We start from the raw sequence: 23449 nt of genomic DNA on the forward strand, positions 1-23449 counted from the left end.
GTGGTCATCGCTTTTCTGGTTAACTCATGAACATCCAGGGCTTTTCAGGGAAAAGTGTAGAGGAGATTGAAGGGGTCTGACACTCCCCCACTCAGCCTTTGAGCTGGGTGGTGAGGATTTCCTTACTGTAGTAGGGCTTTGATCTAGAGTTGGTGATAACTCCCAATTCTGCTCCAAGGCTAATGAGATCATTTTGTTTCTTAATTAAAGTTAACTGGATTTGTAATTTTAACCTTTGTATCTAAATCTTAAACAGGCAGTCTTATAATACGAGGATGAGAGCAGAAGTTGCTGCTTCATCTTGTTCTAGAGTGATGCTTCGTCGTCTGTGGTCTGCAAAGAAAGTCTTCTCCATGCCTTCTTCCTCTAGAACTGCCAGTGTCTCAGGGCTCTGAAGGAACAACCACAGTTCTTGATTCTTATCTCTACCAAGTGATGCCTCAGAACATCCAGCTACTGCCAGCCACAATGTGTTTCTCCTCTCTAGTGTCCAGTGTGCATTCTGGTTGAAGTAAACAGAACCCCTTTGATCTGATTCAGAGTCTACACTAATTTTTAAAATTTTAAAAAATAATATTTTTTGAAAGTTTCATACATTTATACGCTATATACTGGTCATGTATCATGATCTGGAATTTTTGAAATTTGCTTTATTATAACTGTAAAAGAAGAAAGATCAGAAAACACAGAGAAATTAGCATTTTTTTCAAAACTACTTTGTTGGGAGCTGTATGCAGAATAAGGTGCAGCCTCTTGACCTTCATCCTTCATGCTTATGCAACTGACAACATCTGGCAAACTGGTTTTGTCATGGCTCAGCTGTGGCTCAGTTTTTCCCCTTCTTAAATCATTATTATTATTATTATTATTATTATTATTATTATTATTATTATTATTTTATCTCCAGAGTGTGCTTGATACAAAGAGTTTACACTTCAGATCCGGCTTCAGCACCTTGCTTGTCCACCATGTCCATCCCTCATATATGAATCTTGAGGCCAGAACCAACCCATTTTTCTAGGCATGTCTGTATTTAATTCATCAGCTTCTTTTTCCAGGACTTTGGGAACCATTTTAAAAATGGGGGGGGGGGGGGACACATAAGTCCCATTGGTATTTTCCACTAGGCTTCATTTTTCTCACATATACCATGGGAATAAAGAACTTGGAGCATAATAGGAGCTAAATAAATGTTAGCTGAATAAGTGAACAAATGGGAGAATAAGAATATAAGAGAAAAGTTTCATTTTCAGCCAAAGCAGGGGACAACTGACTCTTCCAAAAGAGCACCTGGATTTCTGGAGACCTATAACCTTTCTCCCTCTCTATTAGGAATACAAGGTAGTCCTTCACCTTACCTGTCTGTATCCTGACAGCAACTCACTCTTAAAAGTGGCACATGAACCCTGGAGTCACCTATCAAGCATCTGGCTGGGAATCCCGTGGTCTACTGTGGGAAATTACATAAACCGGAGGGCAGCCTCCAGATGTTAGCAGTTTCTGCTCATTTTTTTCTTCCTTTTCAACAACAATAATAATAATTAAAACAAACACAGCCCTTGTCCCCCACCCGCACCCCCAAAATTACAAACAGGTGGACCCAAATGCTCTCCTGTAGCTCCGACACTGACACTTGGCAAGGCCTACCTTGCGCTGAGTCACCCAGCCATACGGGCTGCTCTACGGACTGGGACAGGGGCTCCAGTAAGAGATCACGGTCATGCCATGAGAATCCAGGCTTTCTCTCTCCCCACCTCCCACCCCGAAGCCTTGGCCTCCAACTTAAATGGAGGTATTTTGGAGAACTAGGTGGCTTAAGAGATTAGTAATGAGATCCCAAGTCTTTCAGTACTGGGTCAGGAGTTCAGAGGCAGGCCTGGGTGACTGGTGAATGGCATAATTAGGGAGCCAGGAGCAGCCTGTGAGGGCCTCTGTGAAATGAGCCTGGACGGGCTTTTCATGGCTGCCGTTGTCAGCTGCACAAAAGCCTACAACCACATCCGACACTAATCACTCTGCCTTGTTAGAGGATTTAGTAGCTGGAGAATCCTGAGCCCCTGGCCAGCCTTCTACAATCCAGTGTCCAGGATGGACTTAGGCTAGTCCCTGGCTCTTGTGTGTAAAGCGGAGAAAGCACACCAAGCCTGTTGGGTGAACACGTGAGAACTAACATTTTCGTGTACTTGAAGTGGCAAGCTGGAAATGTGTCAGTTATTACTGCCATCGCTGTTGTGATTGTTTAGTCTCCCTGTTTGAAAAAATAGAACACGAATCTCCCCTGCTTAAAGGAGTGATGGGATAGAGAAGATGGGGGTGACATCCGTTATCATACCTTTATTGTCACTAGCCTTGTTATGAGCGTCATTTACATTGTGTAAACCTTGGCCTCCTCACCAGTAAAATGGACCAGAGATAGAAAAACTGTCTTAGATTAACACAGACTGAAATCATACCCAGACTTCCCCACCTGCTCCTGACAGGTACGGTCCTGGGATGTTTTTTATCCTCTCTGAATCCCAAGGCATCAAGGAGGTTATCTTCTTGATAAAGTCCCCAAGAATGTGAAGACTGCTCTTGGGACACAGAAGCTGGCCAGTAAATGATATGAAAGAAACTGGTGTGCTCAACTTTGTGGATACTATCTTAGCCTTTTCCTTAGACAACTGAGATACACATTTCCGTCCATCAGAAATTCAAAGCCTCTTCATAAGAAATAAGTGACTGAGTGTTCAGTCATTTTCCAGTGATCAACTCTGTAACAAGAATTCGGAGACATTTCTCCTCTGTGACATTTAGTTTACCCATCTGTAAGCCATGTTATCAAGGAACAGAGAAAGGAGTATTAAACAATTTCCATGGGAAAGCCCACTTTTTCCTCCTGGTCATTTGATCAGACCAAGGGCTTGCCCACCAAATTACAAGAATTTGTATATGTAAGGAGGAGCAGGCTTGGCCTGTATTGGGTCTCTAAGGAGTGAGAAATGCATGTTAGGGACAACTCCTGGGGGGCAATGAGGTGCTATTGAGCCCTGAGTAGAGACCCAGGGCTAGAGAGCTTCAAATGTCAAGTTCTAATTGGATAGTGTCTCCTAGGTGGACGCCCCTAGATCTGATGTTATTTCCAGATTTTTAGGAGGGTGAAGGAAGCATCTCTGTCTGTCCTGCACACAGGAAATGCTTCTTTTCTTGTCTGTCTGCACCATGTAATAATTCTTCAGAATGGAAGAAAGGCAACCCACCCCTCCCCCTGCTCTCTATCTCTTTAAGGCAGGCATCAAAGGGGAAAGTGCTCAGCAGGCCTGGGGAAAGTGATAATTGTTTCTAATGGTCGGTGAAAGAAAGCCTGCTCCCCCTCCCTCCAGCTCCCTACCCATTGTTATTAAGTGTGTGGAAAGGAGGTTGGAGGAAGGAATTGGACCAGTGTGAGTGTGTGTGTGTGTGTGTGTGTGTGTGTGTGTGTGTGTGTGTGTGTGTTGTGTTGTTTTATACATCTGTTAACCCTTGATTGCCTTTCATGTTGCCATGTTTAATGGGTCAGTATGAATCAGAGGCAGAAGACCAGTAAAAATGAGCTTAGAAACGGTGAAAGCAAACCAGATGAAAGAGTGCTATGGTGTTCTGTAGGCAGTAAGAGAAGCCATAAATCAGGATGGCATGTTTGAGCTGCGTTTGTTCATTTTGTGGGCCAATTGACCTAGCCTATATGAAGTATTATTGCCCCAAGTCCATCCTTTTATCCTGCTAATATTTTCTCAGTGCCTACTGGGGACTTTGACTGCTCTTAATACTGATGATGTGTGGTTAAAGCTTCAGTCTTGCCCATAATGAGTTAATGCTCAAGTTCAAGGACTACAGTTGACTTCATCCCTTAGGTCAGGTCTGGCCAGTTTGGAGTATTTTCCCATGGTGCTTTGTTAGAATAACCTAGAGAGCCAGTTGTGGTGGCACACACCTTTAATCCCAGCACTCAGGAGGCAGAGGCAGGTGGATCTCTGAGTTTGAGGCCAGCCTGGTCTACAGAGTGAGTTCCAGGATAGCCAGAGCTGTTACACAGAGAAATCCTGTCTTGAAAAACCACAAAAGGAGGAGGAGGAGGAGGAGGAGGGGGAGGAGGAGGAGGAGGAGGAGGAGGAGAAAGGAGGAGGAGGAGGAAGGAGGAGAAAGGAGGAGGAGGAGGAGAAAGGAGGAGGAGGAGGAGGAGGAGAAAGGAGGAGGAGGAGAAAGGAGGAGGAGGAGGAGGAGGAGGAGGAGAAAGGAGGAGGAGGAGGAGGAGGAGGAGGAGGAGGAGGAGGAGGAGGAGGAGGAGGAGAAGAAGAAGAAGAAGAAGAAGAAGAAGAAGAAGAAGAAGAAGAAGAAGAAGAAGAAGAAGAAGAAGGCGTAGCCAGAGAATGGAGGAGGGTGCAGAGTTTAGTTAGTGATGCCTATCTTGAGAAGGGACTGAGAATGGTAGCAATGATAACACAGCTTCCCCTCCACTGGTCCAGCAGGCTCAAGGCCTTTGTACTACAGCCATCTGCCTGCTCTTTATCTGGGAGATAAGGGTAACTCTAATTGCTTTTTTATAGGGTAGTTTTAATAAATAAGTGTTTTGATAAAATAAAACACTCAAATAGGTTTTTATGGTAAATTATACTTATTGGGGAAAGTGTTGTCATATATTTCATCATATCAAAGCAACGTGAGTTAGAGTGTGACTTTCACAGCTCTAGAATGATCCAGGCATCCTGATGCCTTCCTGGTACTACATGGTCTTTATTTGCAACAGCATCTCTGTACATTGGTCTAGGCCTATGTTGACCTGGGCTCCTAGATTGAGTGCATCACCCATGGGTCATACATGGCCTTGGAAAAACCACATCAGTTCAATATTAGCAGTATTCAGTGAGCCTGGCCTAATAACTCGGTTAGACTCTGGTGAAAAAGTGGCCAGTCATTGTCCTTCAAGTGCATACAGGGAGAGATAGAAGGGCAGGAGAGAAACCTCATTGTGGGTATATTAAACCAAGGGTATTGGGCAAGCCTGATTGGAAAGGCTAGCCATTAGGAGGGAAGGAAACAGGCACTGAGTCAGACAAGTTTGGTGTGGTAAACTGACCAGTATCTACCCAAACCTCAAAATCTGTATCTCTGAAATGGGAAACCAAATGCTTGTTCTCCACAGTTATTACGGGGTACAATGAGATTTGATGGGCACCATCCTGTATGCACAAACCTTATTTGAAAGTTGGTGCCCATTCCATCTGGGAAGGGAGTCTGTGTTTAGGGAGGCAGGTTCATTTCACCTGAGCTCTGTCCAGGTTTCCCTGGCCCTGCGTGGCTGTGGCCAGGTGGGCTGTCTGTCTCCTTGCAGTCTTTCCTGTAGATGTAACCAACCGTCTTATTAAATAAGAAACACAGAAACAATGTAAAAGAGAAAGCCGAGAGGTCAGAGCTCAGAGCTAAAATCTCACCCTTCCGCCTGCGGTGTCCAGGCTTCCCGAAAGAGAGCTATATCCTGTCTGTACGTCTTTTTTATAGTATTATTGTTCTGCCTTCTCATTGGTTGTAAACCCAAACACGTGACTGCCTCGTCACTGTCTGAATGTACAGCCCCCTAGGTCTTAAAGGCATGTGTCTCCAATGCTGGCTATATCCCTGAACACACAGAGATCTATGGGATTAAAGGCGTGTGCCACCACCGCCACACTCTGTCTATGGCTCTAATAGCTCTGACCCCCGGGCAACTTTATTTATTTATTTATTTATTTATTTATTTATTTATTTATTTATTTATTTTGGTTTTTCGAGACAGGGTTTCTCTGTGTAGCTTTGCGCCTTTCCTGGAACTCACTTGGTGGCCCAGGCTGGCCTCGAACTCACAGAGATCCACCTGGCTCTGCCTCCCGAGTGCTGGGATTAAAGGCGTGCGCCACCACCGCCCGGCAACTTTATTTATTAACATACAATCAAAATCACATTTCAGTAAAATTAGACTACCACCACACTTTCCCTCTTCCAGTCTTTAGGACCCTCAGGTCTTGATGTTTTCTATCTTGGGGAATATGTCTTGGTTATGGAACAGAAAACCCGAAGCTAAAATACAGCTTTAGGGAAACTACATTTTTACATAAAATGTAGGGAGAGATGTGGGAAACAACTACCTGGTTATGCTTTTGTGAGTACACTTGCAGGCACACAAATGGTGTTGGAGTCAGTGTATACCCCTGCATTCCTTACTCCCTGCTCCCTCTCTTCTGTTTTTCTATGAAGCCCATCACAGGTTCCTTCGGGTAGAAAGAGGAAATTGGAGAGGACAGGCCAAAGATCAAATGGACATTTCCTCCCTCCCCTGATTGACAAGGGGGCATGGAAAACTGTAAACTCAGAATTCTATGGAAACCTCATGGCATGTGGCTGTGTAGGAAAATACCAGAACCCCTGCCCTTCTGCCTGTCCTCGATTTCCCCTTTTTTTGTGTACATCGTGTGTGGGTAGAAGAGAAACTGGATTTAGAAACCCTTTGAAAACAAGGCATCGCTAACTTCTCTAATTGAAAACAGTCTTCTGCAAATATGGGGGATTGGGAGGCAGGTACTGGCTATAGTCTTTGACATACCTAGAGTGGATGAGAGTCTCCAGATCTTAGCGGCACAGACCTTTTCTTCATGTAGACATCTCCAGCTACCTCCAGGATGGCTGATGGTCTCTCATAGAGTCCACAGAGATGACTATGCTCTTCAAGCTACTCTCACCGCTTAGTTCTCTATAGAATGAGATAGTTGGCATAAAGATTTCTAAATAACTTCTCTGATGAGACATCCAGGAATCTCAAGATCTAAGTGACAGGTTTCCCCAGCTCAGTAGCAACATATAGTTGTAAGCACAGAAATAGAAAGGAAAGAAAACAAAAAAAAAAATCAGAAAACATATTGCTAGGATGACTGTAGTGAAACTCTGAACTTCTCTTGTAGCTGTCTTTGCAAGAGAAAATAACTGGTAATTAGCTGGCAGCCTTTGAGTACCAGAGACTTAGGGCTTCTAAGTCTCAGAGGTTGACAGGATAGTCACCTGTCCATACTGAGGTGTTCTTTGCTTGCTTCAGTCAACCCTCTTTTCTATGACATTCACTTGGAAGAGGTTGGGAATCTAAAGCTGGCAGCTTCTCACAAGGGGGAGGGTCACAAACTGGACAGTTGAGTCAGTTGTAGGAGGCAGACCTCTTCCCTTGTAAACCAGACTCATTCTATCACCTCCTTACTCTCTAGGACAGATCTGCAAAGGTCTGCTTTGGTCTCTTGAGGCAGCTTCTATTTCCTGAGTGCCGGGAACAGATAGGAGAAATTCTGAGCACAGGTTCTATGTGGCTTCAAATTTAAGCTCCATCTGATACAGATATATCCATTCTCTCGATATATCCTCAAGTAAGTGGTAGGCATAGACAGGTCCTTTTCAAAGCAGCATCTGTGGTCAAGAATGTAGACAGACTTTGAGTCTGGATTTGAATCCTGGTTTTACCACAAACTGGTTATGACCTTAGAGAAAATACAAGACTTCAGTTTTCTTGTCTATAAAATGGGTACACATACCAGTTCCCACGGCAACCTCATATGATTCAGCACATATAGAGCATTTCGTTTGTCTGTTGTTGTGTTGTGTTTTGTTTTTTTGTTTTTTGGGTTTTTTTTTGTAACATAATATCAGACTCACTACGTAAGCCAGGATAGCTTTGAGTTTATAATCCTCATGCCCCAGCTTTTTGAGTAATGAGATTACAGCAATGCACCATTATGCTCAGATTCATAGAGAGTCTTTGAAAACCTCCAAGGCTTACAATGCATGGCTGTATATGCCTCTACTGCTGCTGTGGTTTTCTACACAAGGCATTTATCATTTCCTGGGTTCTGGGGAAGAAACTGGAATTTATGTGGGCATAAAATAAAACATCATTCTTAACTTAGAAATCTTCAGACTTTAATGAGATAAGGTTAGGCTCTGAGTAACTATAATCTAACTGGACAGGTGCTATAACTAAGGTACCTACAAGGAGCTATGTGGCCACATAAAGGGCAGCAATTAATTCTGGCTGTGGGGTGATCTCTCAGAGGAACAGTGTTATCTGACACTGGCTTTGAAGTACTTGCACTGTTTCACAGAATAGGCAAGGCAGAGGCAGGATGTGAGTCTGGCCACAGGCAGAATGGCGGGGAGCCCATGGTGTTTGGGAAAAATGAGTCTCCCAGTGACAGGGAAGTACCACAGTAGACATGGGACTCCTGCTTGATGGGTGAAGAGAAAGAACAGCTAAGCATGAAACTGCTCTCAGTGACCTTTATCATTTGCCTCAAGGAATATCTCTACCCACTGGACAGAGGGTAAGCCATAAGCAGAGGGTTATGTGCTTAGTTTTTCTATTTGAAAAAGGGAGTGAATATGGAGTGGCGGAGGCAAAAATATTGGTAAATCATGCCCTTTTCTCCATCAGGAGAAGCTGAAGTTTGTGTCAAACCCCATCAACAGCTGTGTTGTTTTTCCACCTAACTACAGAGTATAAAATCAGAGGTATCAGTACATACCTCCCAGCTCTACACACAAGTGAGCAGTGAACTGGAAGCATTGTTCAGAGCCTCTGCACCTCAATTTCTTCATGACAAAAACTGGATAATGATTCCAGCCTTGTGCAGTATGTGAGAAATAAATGAGACCCTGGGTGGAAAGGATTAATATGGGTATCCGTAAGGTGCTAGTACTCTTGGTAGTCATTCAGTGTAAGTAAGACCCTCTTCAGATGAGGAAATTGCTGGTCAGAGAACTGTCCATTTCATAAGTAGCCCAGATAGAACTGAGGAAGGGCTCCTATTGACTAAATAAACACATATGATAAAGAGTGTAAAGATTATGCTAAAGAGTAGATTCCCTTCAAGGCCATGAGCAGAAGAAGTCGCTTGTCCCTTGATTCTTTCAAGTGTTACTATGAAGGGAAGAGGGCACTTGGCCTGTGCTGGGCTTCCTACAGAAGAGAGTGATGAGAGCCTCGCCATTCCTGTCTGCTATGTCTGCACGCTATTTAATGGAAGAAGAAAGAGCCTCACCAAACATGGTTCTTTACACCCAAATCAAGAAGACCCAGAATACCAGGGAGGAATATACACTAACCCTAGAAGATGGGAGTTTGCATTTCCATGACAACTTTGCTTCCTACCACCTGCGTGTAACTGTTCAGGATATCTCCCCTCTCTTGCCCCTGAAAAGGGAATTCTCTCTGTGGGTAACTCTTCTAAGCCCAGTATAATTAGACCACTACAAATAAGAAAACTTGTGGCTAGGGAAACAGCTCATGGGTAAGATGCATGCAGCATCCTGGGTTGGATTCTCAGCACTGGAAAGCAAAACAACCAATGACCACAATACACACTCATAGACAGACAGACAGACAGATAGAGAGACAGATAGATAGAACATGGACAAAACAGCCATTTTACTCCTTACAGTAGGGTAGAAAGCTGACAGAAGTATAAATGTGGAAGTGAGTTTTCAATCTGTGATACAAGCAAGAAGAAAATGCTGGGTACTTTGTTCTCTAACCCTGAAAGGACCAAAGTGAGGGTGCTTGCTAGCCAAACCACATTTGCTGTTTATATAACACCAATCTTCTAAAATCTCCACTTAAATTTTCTTTATTACAATATTTATGCATGCATCAATATCGATGTTTCCTTTTCTGGTCACACTTGGTTTCTTTTTTTAAGACTTTATTATAGCAAGAACACATCAGATGATCATGCCTCTTGCCAATCTAAAATGCACAGTACTGTATTGTTAACTACAAGTATGTTGGTAAGCAAGAGACCTATAGGTCTTGTCTTGCTTAACTGAACTACAAGCCCTTTGATAAGCAACTAATCATTCCTTTTCTCCTCAACCTTTGGCACCCACCATTGCATCTTTGAGTTTTAAATCTAGTTTATCTGGCTCTGGTGTGTGGAGTTATGTGGTATTTGTCTGTCTATGATAGGCTTATTTCATTTATTTGTAACTTTTAAATTATTTTATTCTTTGACAACTTCATATAAATATGTACTGATGTTTCATCATTTCACCTCCCATTTCCCCTTTTCACCCTCCCTACTCTCCCCCTGAACAATAAGCCCCCTCTTACTTTATGTGTTTTGTTTTGTTTCTCATTGAATGTAATGAGGGTTGCTTTCATTAGTATCAATGGGAGGTTATTTACTGGAACATGGACAACTTATCAGTGTTATACCACCAAAGAAAATGACACCCTTTCTACCAGCATCCATTAATTTCCCATAGTCCTTTAGTGAGGGGTAGGGTCCCACACGCCCTTACCCCCATGCATGGTAAAAATGGCAGGTCCGGTGTCTATCATGCAAGAATTATGAAGGCAGCCGCAGCTGCGGTGGGTTTGTAAATCCAGTGGCTGTGTTATATCCCAAAGTTAGCTTGGCATCACTGTTCCCCCACCTTCCAGTCTCATATTCTTTCCATTCACTCCTCTACAATGTTCCCTGAACCTTGGAAGAGATGATTAAGATTCCAGTGGAGGGCAGTTTCAACATTTGCTTGCTCTCTGCTTTTTGACCAGTTGTGAGTCTTCACATTAACCACTATCCACTGCAAAAAAAGAAGCTTATCCCAAAAAGAAGTGTATCACTAATCTAGTGGTATAAACATAAATATGCATAAGCAGTTTGGTGCCATTTCCACTTACCAAAATAACAGTCCTAGGTTCTCTCCCATGGCCTACAGACCTTCAGAGTTCTCTCTATCCTCTGGCTCTTGACAGGTGCAGCAGCAGGCATGAATCCCCTTCTGTGGAGAAGGCATTGAATTCATTCATGTAGTGGTTGATTACCCCCATAATAGTCATGCCACTACTGTAACAGGCTTATTTCACTAAGTATAATGTCCTCAGTGGTTCACTTTTATTGAAGGTGGCAGGGTTTTCTCCTCTTTTAAAGGTGAATAACATTGCATTACATGTATGTACCACAACATTTTTATCCACCTGTTTATAGACAAATAAGTTGTTATGACATTTTTTATTGGTAATAATGCTTGAGTGAATATAGAAATAGGAACTACAGAACAATTGAACTCCAGAGAAGACCATTTTTATCTCTCTCTGCAGACCCAGAGCCTAGAGGCTGCATGTTTTGTTTTGTTTTGTTTTTTTCTAGAATATCCTTACTCTCTACCACAACATAGTGAAACATTCAAAAGAAGACAGCAGGTCCTGTTCATTCTAGTGTGACAAGAAGCAAGTGTTACTGTGTTCAGTTCCCTGAGGTCTTTGGGGTAAGAGCCAAGGACAACCACAATCATTCAAGTTTGCCCTGTAAGATTAGATTATTAGAAGGAAAAACAGAATGGCTCCTCACTAGATTTCAAAGATGTGAAAACTGGATTGGGCAAGGGAGGTTGGGAACTATTGGAAAGAACATGGAGCCAGTCATATTGGAGACATTAGAGGGATGGTGAAGATGAGTGAGAACAGAGATGCCTAGAGGGGTGGTAGAGGGAGCTGAAGAGTCTATGAAAGTGTGTAATGTATGTGTACCCAACAACATAGTCAATAAAATCTTCATTGTTCAGTATCTCTCTGTGGAGTTAGACTTGCTGCCTTTGGAAGGAGCAAAAAAGTGTGTGGATAAAAGAGAACATTTCCCTAGAACCAGCGTTCAACCTTGTGCTTCCACAGGGCTCTTTGGTGTTCAGCACAGGTGAGCCTGACATGTCTGCATCCTCAGTTTTGGCTGCTGAATAGGTAAATTCATGCAATGCCCATAAAAGCAGGAAGCTCTTAAAGATTTGAGTCTCCATTTCTCTCCACCTCCCCAGGAACAGAAATGATTTCAGGATCAACTCTCAGTGTTGGGCAAAGTTCCACTGGATTTGTTTATTTATTTCCGATTTGGATTGACTGTCCCTGATTGGGATTACAGCCAGCCTGAAACAAACACAGCTAAATAGGAAAATAAGAGAACAAAACAACAACACCATGTTCTGCTAAGGACCTGTCTAGTCCTGATAGAGCTGACAAGATAAGAGGAAATTGTGTTTAAGTAATAAGAAGGCTTTGTTCACTTTGGCCAATTCTCTAACCATGGATGCTTTAGATGTAGAGATAAGACCCCCAGCTCAGAGCTCATAGTTATGCTCCACCACACTCTGTGGGGAGACAGGCAGCTAAGAATGCAAGGAGAGTGCATTCCAAAATGATACATGTCGAATCGCTGGCCAGGCTTTTAAATGCCGTAGATAGTTTATGCAAAGTCTCACACTGTTCTAAGTCATAACACAGTTTACCCCCTGCTCTAAGCCTAGTCCCAGTTGTTTTGAGAAAAATAAGCTGAAAAATGTCTGCTAGCCTGCTAAAGGGGCAATGTTTTATCCCCAGCATCTGTGCCAATTCTGGACAATAGGATAGGTGATTCTTGGCACCTTTGTCCTTTACAAAGTACCCTGTAATACTTAAGAAACCAATCTTGCATTCCCAGGTCTTACTGATTCTAGAGGAGAAGTTTGGTGGTTGATGAGTTTAATACTTTTTGATATTTATAAAACAATGAAGTCATTTTCTTAGATGAAATATTATAAGGTAGTAGAAGACTAAAGATTCTCTTAGTTGATATTAAGCTGGCATTCAGGCCAATAACAACAAGGTGTTGGGGATCACAGGGAGACATCTTTGTGTCCATGGATAATCCAACATTCAAATGCACAAGATCCACTGAGATCCAAAGAGGCAGGACCTATTTCTAATTCTACCTCTGTTTTTGAGCCAACGTGCACTAGAAGTAGCTCTACTTAGTCTAAAGCCAACTACTGAACTTTCTGAGTGATATTTGATGTTTCTTAATGTACAAGTGAGATTTCAAGAATGAATTGATGGAGGTAGTAACATGAAGGGAAGCTGACTGTAGAATGTAAGAGGCTTTCTGTATTTTCTTTGCAACCTCAAATGTGAACTTACTCCATGAATTTACTTGCCACTGTCAATCCTAATGCAAGATGTGTTTTGTCTGAGTGATGTTTAGTGTATCATTTTTGTAAACAGAGACTTGGCATTCTCTTTTTAAATTTCTTTCTTTTATTTCTTTATATTGTTCCTTGATAATTTTATTCATGTATATAATATATTCTCATAACTTTTAACCCCTGACTCTCTTATCTCTGTCCTGACACTGTAAACCCTCCCTCCTTCCTGTAAGTCTATTTCCCATATTTATATCTTTGGGTTTGTGATTCTGGGGCTAACCAGTTCAGATGCTATTTGAAGCACCCGAACTATCAGTTAGAATCTGGTGGTTTCACTAGCAGGTATGCTAACTGGAGACAATGGCTACCCTTCTCCCAGGACTTACCAGTAGCCAATAGTTCATCAAAGAGCAGTAAGGGCCGACAAGCTCCTCCTCCATCCATGATGGCCTGTCATCGGGTCTAGTCATCTGCAGGTCCAGTGCAGGTACAAAAGCTGCTGAGAATTCATGATTGAAGATGGCATTTTGCACCTATTCTCCCTGTCTTCTGGCTCTCACATTCTTTCTACTCCCACTTCTGTAAGTTCCCTGAGCCTTAGCGGTTGTGCGGTGAAAATGTCTTATTTAGAGATGAGCAATCAAAAAAGGCTTGACATTTTCTGAGAACCTCTAGCAGCTACTACTATCTCACGATATTATGGATAAAAACATTTGCATTTTATCATGTGTATAGGTGGGACTCTTGACATGGTAAAAGGAGGATTTAGTGATGGTCAGAGCAAGAAGGATTGGCTGTTACCGAAGAACCCAACTTAGTCCAGTTCACTGGTGCCACTGTACTAAAAGACATTGTTAAAGGGAGTTAACATGGATAGTTTTACATCTATTTTCTCATGGCTTTAGAAGGTAATTTTTGGGGATTGTAGTCATTCAACAATAAACATCTGTGTTATGTTACATCAGGCTGGCTTTGAACCCTTTGCCTCAAGTGGTCCTACTGCTTCAGTTTCCTACGTAGCTATGACTGCACAGCCTGGAGAGTTTTATTTTCTTTTTAATTTATAAAACTATATGAAATAATATAAACAAAAGCCGTGATGTTTTTCAAGTATGTGCATCACATAACAGGCCTATGTACTACCTGAACTGATAATTGTGTGAATCTTGTCTTGTTCGCTTCTTTCTTCTTTCTGTAAGATAACACACTGCAGATAAAGTTTCACACCATTTTCTCCATTTCCTTGATACCAGAGGCAGCTGCATCTCTGAATTCAGTGCATGCTTTCTCATGATATATACAGTCCAGACAAACCTCTGGCCACGTACAGAAGTTTTTAATGTGTGGTTTTAAGAAATACGTTGCAATGAACTTAGCCATTTATACATCATTTCTTTTCTTCACTGATTTTTACCATTGCTCTGTGTTGGTGTCTTCTAACTCATCCCTAGGTCTTTCTTTGTGATTGGAGTGGGCTCGCATGAATCTAGTTAATTCATCTTAATATTCTTGTGCTCTATGTAATTCTACCATATGAATATTTCACATGTATACACCATGTTCCCTAGAGATGGACACAAAGACTATCTACAGTTCTGTGGCATCAGTTACATATGTACATTTATGTGTACATATTAAAGGACTAGACATATTTTATTGCTACTAGTTATCCATTTTACTCTTTGTTTTTTATGTGTGTGGGGTTTAGTCTGGTTAGGACTAGATTGCCTCACTGTCCTTTCTCACAGATTTTCAAATCATCAGAACTGTTTAAGTCAGCTTACTTCTCAAATATTTAGACTGTGGTCCATAGGTGTAAAAGTGAACACCTGGGCTCATACGAAAGTCTTGAGAAAGGAGACACATCACTGATCAGATCAGCGTTAATTCAGGATAATAATCTTCTGCCAAGCATCCGACCATTCTCAACAGCTCCATTGTTCTTTCATTCCCCACATTAAACTTTGGTCACTTTACAGTTACACACATGAGGGACTACATGATTCATATTTACATGCAATGTCCCCTCTGCACCTCAGTTTTATGTGCATTTTATTCCTTGGTGCTTGATAAATAGATGTTTTTCAGTGAAGAGCATTTGAATGAATTGAATCACTCAAATGGAATGGCAGCTGGATATGCAAGAAACTCTTCTAAGTTTAAAAAAAAAGTTTGCCACTGTATAAATTCTTCTTGATTCCTGTAACACTTTAGTCTTAGCATCATTGAGAGAAAGAGAGGGGGTGGGATGGAGGGAGAGGGAGGAAGGAGAGGAAGAGGAAGGGTGTTGTCAAACTGATATTTCTTGATGGCACAGAATCCAGAGTTCATACTCTTAATACCTGTCTTGTCCCTGTGGAGCTCTGCCCATAATTTACAGACTCATTCTACAGTACTCTGCATGGTGTTGAAGATTCAGTAAGAGCCATCTCTCAGCTTTCCTTTTTGTAGCTTTGCTTGAGCCTTATGGTTGCTAGGTAATCTGTAACAACTTAGGTATTCTGTCTGTTTTCTTCTGAGTCTTTCCTTCTGTTTCCTCTGCCTGCAATCCCTTCCAGACCCAGCCAGATTCAATGTCAACTCCCCTGGGATTTGTTCCCTTGAGAATGTGCCTGTTACTTTTTCACCAAGATATGTCATCTATCCTTTCCTTTCCAGCATTGGGAATTACTTCACCAGTAGACTGTGAGTTTCTGGAGCAGATTCAATCTATTCACTCCTGCTTTCTCTTCCACTACCAACCAAGCAGATGGATGATGAAGGTTCATTAACTTTAACTGAATTCTCAGGACCCTTGAAATATTATCTTTTCCTCCATCTTTTGCCAGGTGTGTCGAACCAAGGTGATAGATCTCAGTGAAGGCATTTCCCAGCATGCTTGGTACCCTTGCACCATTAATTACCCATACTACCAGCTGCCTCAGACCACATTCTGGCTCCAGGTAAGCTTCAATCTTGAGAGCCATGATGTGTAGGTCTGGCCTCAAGGAAGTACTGACCACTGTGATAAATTTTTCTTGAGATGCCCTTTCTACCCTCCAAGACTGCCAATTTGGAAGGACAGGAAACAGAAACTTACTCATGGGATGCTTCCTAAAATTAAATGCCCCATTTGCTCATGGAATCCCTCGTCCCAGGCTTATATTGCAAAGAATTTGAAATCTGCTTGTTATTGATTATTCAAAGCTTTAAAAAATAGTCTTTTCCTCCATGGAGTCCATTCTAATGCACACAGAAAGAAGTGAATGTTTGTGTCTTTGTAACTCTGTATATGCTTGGTCTCCCTCTGGACAGTAACTTTCACATGGTGTTTCACATCTATGTGTGGCTTCATCTTCTTGTCTACAGACTATGGATTGTATTCATTTTTATTTATGTGTCACTGACACACTTTGAGCTCCATGGTTCACAGAAGCTCCAGGACCAGGCCTTATTTGGCTTTATCATGTTGGAACTGAGTAGAGAGGATAATGCTGTTAAGCGATGGGTAATAAACCTACAATGTGTTTTGTGTGTGTGTAGTTTCACTCTGTACTATGCCTGTGCTAGACACTATATTCCCTTTGTCTTGTTAGAACTTCCCAGTGACCCTATGAGCTATTTTCTTTAACCAGCTATTTAAAAATGAAGGAAGTTAGGCTCACAATGTTCCAGACATCCACCAGCACCAGACAGAAAGGCAGGAGCAGAGCAGAGTCTGAAACAAGGTTTCTGGCTTGGGCTCCCCACTGGGATCTTCTGCCTCTTCCTTCCCATTGAAAGAATGGGTTGAAACAGAGCAAGATTTCCCTTTTGGTCCACTGTAGTGTGATTGCTTCCCTACCATGTGGCTGAGTAAATGAATGACTCTCTTATGTCTTCTCTATTCCAGACATATTTCTCTCAGCCAATGGTGGCTGCAGCTGTTATTATCCACTTGGTGACTGATGGAACGTACTATGGCGACCAAAAGCAAGAGACCATCAGTGTGCAGTTGCTTGATACCAAAGAGCAAAGCCATGATCTAGGCAAGCATGTTCTTCTGGGCTTGGTTCAGCCTTGGTACCACCTTCGTCCCCCCCCCTTTAAAAAGATCCCCTCCTTCCCCTTTTCTTTCTCCTGCCTCTTCTCTACCTGGAGTCCTGGTTGTGGTGGTGTATCCAGAAAAACCCTTATTTGGCAAATATGAGGATGCAGATTCAGTGGCAAAATTTGATCTTCATCAACTCCTTTTGTTATAATACCTTTAAACTTGGGAATCCACAGAATCCACAAAGGACTCTGGGAAGGAGGCTGAGCAAGGTCATTTCCTCACCATCTATGTCAACATCTGAAACCTATTGCAAGTCACTGGGAGACCACACAATACTCAACAAACCAGCACTGTGAGAAGTCAGGTTTTAGGGTCATAACCCTGCCTACCAGATGTTTCTGCAAATCTCAAGAGTGGTTGTGTATTTGGCACATTTTTCAGGGGACATCCATGTGGGCACAGGTACTAGAAAGCTTTCTCTCTGGTTTAGGATTGGAGAGTGAAGTGAGAAGTCAGGTCCTGCCAACTGGGGAGTAAGGGTATAAGGGATGTTCACTTGAACTGTGGGAGTCTCTACAAACACCAGGGCTGGCAGAGTAATGATTCATGCATGCAAAAAGGAAATCCTGTTCGACATGACTCAGTAGCCAGTGCTGGTTCAAACTTCCAGTGTCTGACACCCAGCAGTTTATTGTAGCCATATTTAAGTACAGTATAATTTGGAGGGAAAAAGTTTCCTAGTGTAACACTATCACCTATACACAAGGAGACATTACATCTTCAATTACATTGAAACTCTTCTCAAAGTAAATGTTACTTCTTCCACAAAGATGGGATCTAGAGATAGGCTACATGTGTTATCTTGAAGGCCTAGGGGAGGATCTGGTGTGGTCTCAGACATAAAGATAGCACAAAGGTCATTTAGGTAATTAGCCACCTCTGGTCCTGGTTGTGGGAGCTTTGGGGAGTCAGATATGGGCTGGCCCCACAGACAGCACACAGGTTACCTAGGCCCTTAGCTACTTCCATTCCCAGACTTCTGGGTGGAAACCAGGTTGTACATATTTTTCTTTGAAAAGACAACCCTGTGTGTTTAAAGAATCCTGGTTTCCCTAGAGCCATCTGTGAGCTCAAGAACATTTGTACTCCCAAAATTGTACTACCTGAGCACATTCATTAGTGTCCTGATAAGAGTACAGCACTGACTTCGAGGTTGAGCCTCAAAGTTTCAATCCCATATTTACTGTTAACTTAATTTGAAAATGTGAACAATTTTATTGACATCCTAGCACCCCACTCAAAGCCTGGTGTCCTTGGATTGCATTGAGAGATGTGTCATATGGTCAGAGGGGACATTACTTGTCACCACTCTGATCACTCACAGTGTAAAACTTGGCACTAATAGCTTCCTGTTCTCATTGAGAACATTGCTACTCACTCTTATAGCCATTTGCCCTGAACTTTAGGCCATTCATTGCAAATGTTTGGAATTCTGGGTTAGCCTTGGAGCTGGCACTTCAAAGCTGTGTGCCCATCATTTTGTAGGAGAGCTCGTTCCGAAAGTCTTAAGAAGCAAGTAGACAAAGGGTCACTTCCGGGTCCAATGAAAGCCAAAGAAGCAAGGAGACCTTCGTTGTTGTTGTGTTTACATGTTTAATTATTTAGTAGTTCTAAAGGCAAAAGAGAAACATACTAAAAAGTAAGAGAAAGAAAATCCCTTAGGAGTTCACTGGATTCCTGGGAAACTTCTTCAAGTTGGAAGCAAATGTTTTCATAGTTATCCTGGCTCTGCAAAGGTTGAGGAGCAGAGAGGGGAAATGTCAGGCCCGCCAAGCAGCTCCTTGGATCCCATTGCTGTTATCTGAGGCTTCCATGCTTCCCTGTCTCCAGCCACCAGATCATTCTGTTCTCTGCCTTCTGAATACCGAGCAGAGGATTAATGACACTGAGTGAGAGTGTAAACTAGAGAAAGGACACCTGATGGGCTCAGGACTTCCTCCTCCCACAAGGAGAACTCTCCCATGTGCCAGCACATGGCCGAGATTGCACTACTTTTACACATAGAAAGGTTTAAGACCTTGCTAGAATTCCATCAGCAGCAAGCAGCTAAACGCCAAAGCCTGCTTTTCTCCTAGCAACTCCATCCCACCTGCCCAATCTACTCCTTCCTCTCCGCAGTCCATTTGTATTTCCTCTGTGTGTTTTCCTAAACCTGGAGAAAGGGACAGCAAGACATGAAAGGCTGGTCTAAGACAAATTTGGATCCTACTTGTACTTGGTGCTACAACTATTTTGTGCTTGTCTGTGCATCCCAATTTCCAACTTTGTAGGCTGAGCAGAGGTCCTTACAGCCCAGGGTTGCTCACAGCCCTACAGATGAGCCATGGGAGTGAGCTTTTTACTCTGCAAGGGGCTTGCTGTTATGCATTATTTCTCCTACCTTTATCTCAGCCCAGGCAGGCGACATGAACATCGAAGGCTCAAACCTTCAGGTTCTGAAGCAACGTGGGAGGGAGTGAGAGCTATGGATGCTTGGCTGAGGGTGGCCGTTTGGGGGAGGGAGAGAGACTGTGGGCATTAGGTGAAGGAAAGCTTAGGGGCCAGGGAGGCAGGGGGATTGGAAAGATTTGGAAGCAAGAAAAAGGGCAGACAAAGAAACTTTCAATCAAACTCAAAATCCTCACTGGCCGCCCAATGGTGCTTTTGTGGCGTGACATGAAAGGGTCTGGGGGCTTCGGGAAGGGCCCGTTGGGGAAGGCGTGACTGGCCTTGAGTAATGAGCCTGGCCCCTCGGCCCTCTGTCTCCCCTGACAGGCCTCCATGTCTTGAGCTGCAGGAACAATCCCCTGATTATCCCTGTGGTCCATGACCTCAGCCAGCCCTTCTACCACAGCCAAGCAGTACGTGTGAGCTTCAGTTCGCCCCTGGTCGCCATCTCGGGGGTGGCCCTCCGCTCCTTCGACAACTTTGACCCTGTCACCCTGAGCAGCTGCCAGAGAGGAGAGACCTACAGCCCTGCTGAGCAGAGGTAAGGCAACCGGGGCCTCCCCATCCTGGATCCTTTGTAGTAAGTGGAGACAGTCTGAACGGCCACTGCTGCTGTTGTTCAACTCCGTGTCTTTCTCTGTTCTCTGACCTCTGGTCAGCTTGGCCCTCAAGACTGAGAGGACCACAAGTCCGTGAATTTTGGAGTATACTAGGAAGCAGACTCTGCGATGTGCAGTGGAGAGCAACCCTCCTTTCGCCTGCCCTGCAGCTGCTTGAGTTGACAACAGGTTACAAGGTGACCTCAAAATAGCAGCTTTCTTCACTAGCCTACAACATCCCAATTCCAACAAAGACAGGCCAGCTAGATCAAGTCTTGATTTTGAATATTCTCCTTCGATGGTGGAGATGTGGTAGGCGACATAATCCTCCTCTGCGGAGGGTGATGTGCCTACTGTGTGCTTCATTCCGGTTCACAGTGAATTTTAATGATGAGTGAACTGCATAGCAGCAGCATCATTCCATTAGTGCCTTTGATCTGGCATCTGTTACCGCCTCTCAGCTCTTGCAGTGAAAGGACAGAATTTCTTTGAAAGGATGAGTTTGAGAGTACTCTTAACTTGGGGTTGAATCCCCACATTTCTTCTTCTCTGAGGCATGTCCTTACAGTGAGTCACTTCCCATTTCAGAGTCTCAGTTTCCTATTTAGGAATAAGTGGATGATGATATCTACCCATCAGGGTGATTGTGAGGGTCAACTATTAGATTGTAGATGAAAATGATCTTGCAAGCTATTCATTGTGCAAAATGAATGCATCACTGAGGACTTTTAACAGTCTCTTTCCAACCACGATGGAGGTGCCTCTGTGCACAGAAATCTGTGTATTGCTCTTGAAAGTCAGAAGCAGAAGAAACCCCAGAGACAGTCTAGAGCAATCAACATATCCGAATTCAGTGTTCCCATCTAGGATTCCAGGGCCCTGGAAAGGGAAATGGTCCAACATCACAGAGTGTCTCTCAAACTCCTGTAATCAAATCCAGGGGCACAACTGGCATACTGGTGGGTTCCGCCGAGGGCAGCCCTCGGTGTGACAATTCAGCCCTGCCCCGTACACCTGGGGGCAAGGAGAGGGACGAGGAATGGCGACAACAGGGGGACCTTAGCCTTTCCCACGCCCCTGCTCCCACAGGGGACACAAAAGGTGGTTGCAAAATCCACATTGTTTTGCACCCACAGTCCTCAGCTTCTGTTGTGCAAAGTGTGTCGCAATCATCGCGATGGAAGAGCTCCTTAAATATCCCTCATTGTCATATTTCATCCTAACAGCACTTCTTTCTCCCCGGCTCTCCCGACGCCATAAACAAGAGCTAATTCTCCGAACCCAGGGTGATGGGAAATGCAAATCTATCTATCGGATCTCTTCCACAGCTGCTCCTTTCCTCAGCCAGTTAGTTATCTCTGTACCATCCACAAGCTGACCAAAGGCAGTCCCGACTTCTCAGAGCTCTTAATTAATGACGCCTGTGTGCTCAGGAAAGCGTGTTTAAGCTCTGAAATACAGCAACCGATAAACGATTATACAGTTCTTTAGTGGTAGAGGAACACAGATCCAGGGCAAAACATTATCCTGTCCAGTTCATGTGACTGTAGACTGTAGTCACTCCCCTTCTCTGAGGCCCTGTTTCTCTTTAAGAGATGCTAATGAGCAGTATATTTTCTGTGGCCCTTTCCAGGTTTCACAGCCTGTGATTTCAAGAGCTAGGGAAGGTAAGAAGAGACAGGAAGGAACAAACTTCTGTTAAGCCCGTGATGAGTGCATTATTTTATTTGACTCTCACACCTGTTTGGGGATAATATGACTCAGAGAACTAGCCAGTGAATCAAGGACCAGAAGGCAGGAAGAGGGGAAACTCTGCAGTTTGTCCTTGAAAGGCAATGCCTGCCTATGGTATCAAGAAACATGAAGAGGAAAAGAGAAGTCTTCAGGACTTGTCATTTGTGCGCATTACCTTCTCCTCTGGGTAAAGCATGCAGAAGCAGTCATGGAGGCTTTGGCTTGCTGGGCTCTGCCTGCACTTGGACCAGGCTGCCCAGAGGGCTGAGGCTGCAAAGCTGCAGGATCCTTCTGAATGCCCCCATGGGGAAAGGACCGCAGCTGTTCCTGGGGCGGGCGCTGCAGAGGCATTCACAAAAACAGGCAGGACTCTGCAATCATGCAAATGTGGTAAAAAAACAAGCCAGAAGGCAAGGAAAAGAAAAATAAGCAGCAACGTGTGCAAAGGCCTGCGATGGGGTTCTTCATTCTTAAAATCAGCAAATCAGAGAGGTCAACCAATGCCTCTGCTTTTTACAGCGGAGACTTCAGTTGGCTGAGGTTGGAGCTTTCTGCTATACTCTAGGCTGTGTTTCTGGCCTTAAAAGTCACTTTCCCCTCCCATCCGGACCCTTGCTCCCATGTTCTTCTCCAGAGAGTCCTGTGAGCTGCCCTGGGACCAGCACTGTTACAGCAAAATCAATGTAGTTGGTGTGTTCTGACCTAGATTGAAGGGTCCCTAGTACCTGGGAGGTATTGGGCATGGATTCAGGGCCCTCTCCCCACAAAAGGATCTGATTTCAAGTAAGAGATTCCTTTGTGGAATCCCAGCCACTCTCCGCTTTATATTTAGGTAGAGAAGGAGGCACAAGTGGGAGGTCACAGGGGTGGAGGGGGAAGCTAACTGGCTTCTTTAAGGAGGAAGGGTCCAGTCATGAGAAGGGGCCCCAGTGTCTTCCTGTCTCTGTGTAGTCCTTCTCCTTTTCCTGTTCCTTTCTCCTCCTGTGCCTATCCATCCATCCATGCAGCCAGCCACCAGCCAGCCAACTAGCCATTCAGCCATCCATGAGCTCCTTGGTTCTTAACAAAAATCAAACAACTTATTATAAATTTCAGTAGGCTCTGTATTTAAACGATTAAGTTAAATCCACGTTTCCCCTTCCTCTCTCCTTCCTGCCCCTCCCTCCTACCTTCTTCCCATGTCTTATTTCCCTCTGCTCTCCCTCTACCTCAAACACTTCCCCTTTCTACATGCTAGCACTTCTGTAGAGGTAATGCTGACACTTACCTTCGAGAAGACTCTTCGCTAGACCCAAGTTCTTCATGTGGCTGGGGGATGGGAGGGGGAGGGGGGACTCCTTCCAGTTGGGAAGAAGAGGATCCAGACTGGAGACAAATGCTCCTGGAGTCTATAGCTCTAGGACCCCAAGTATGGAATACCCCATGAAGTAACATACAGAAATCCACACATGACATTTGAAGCTCAGATTCAGGGCCATGTGGAACTGTTTCAGTAACTCAGAAGGACTGAAAGCAACAGGCCTCTGTCTATTAAACAGTCTGAGAGTAAAGAAGAGAATTGCTGCTTCCATCGCAGACACTGGGCCAGAGGGAGGGCACCGCCAGTTCACCTTGACTTTCAGTCATTTGTCTACACCCC

The 23449-nt window shown here is 43.7% G+C and overlaps 1 protein-coding gene across 1 annotated transcript in view; it reads left to right on the top strand.

Moving 5' to 3' along the window:
* Pappa (pappalysin 1) overlaps positions 1–23449 on the top strand; it is a 243344-nt gene that overhangs the window by 159824 nt on the left and 60071 nt on the right. Inside the window, exons 11-13 of the mRNA XM_006979576.4 lie at positions 15807–15920; positions 16850–16985; positions 19805–20018. Coding sequence (XP_006979638.2) covers positions 15807–15920; positions 16850–16985; positions 19805–20018 — 464 coding nt within the window. The remainder of the gene's footprint in view (positions 1–15806; positions 15921–16849; positions 16986–19804; positions 20019–23449) is intronic.

The sequence above is a fragment of the Peromyscus maniculatus genome, chromosome 2 (genome assembly GCF_049852395.1).
Source record: "Peromyscus maniculatus bairdii isolate BWxNUB_F1_BW_parent chromosome 2, HU_Pman_BW_mat_3.1, whole genome shotgun sequence".
NCBI lineage: Eukaryota > Metazoa > Chordata > Mammalia > Rodentia > Cricetidae > Peromyscus > Peromyscus maniculatus.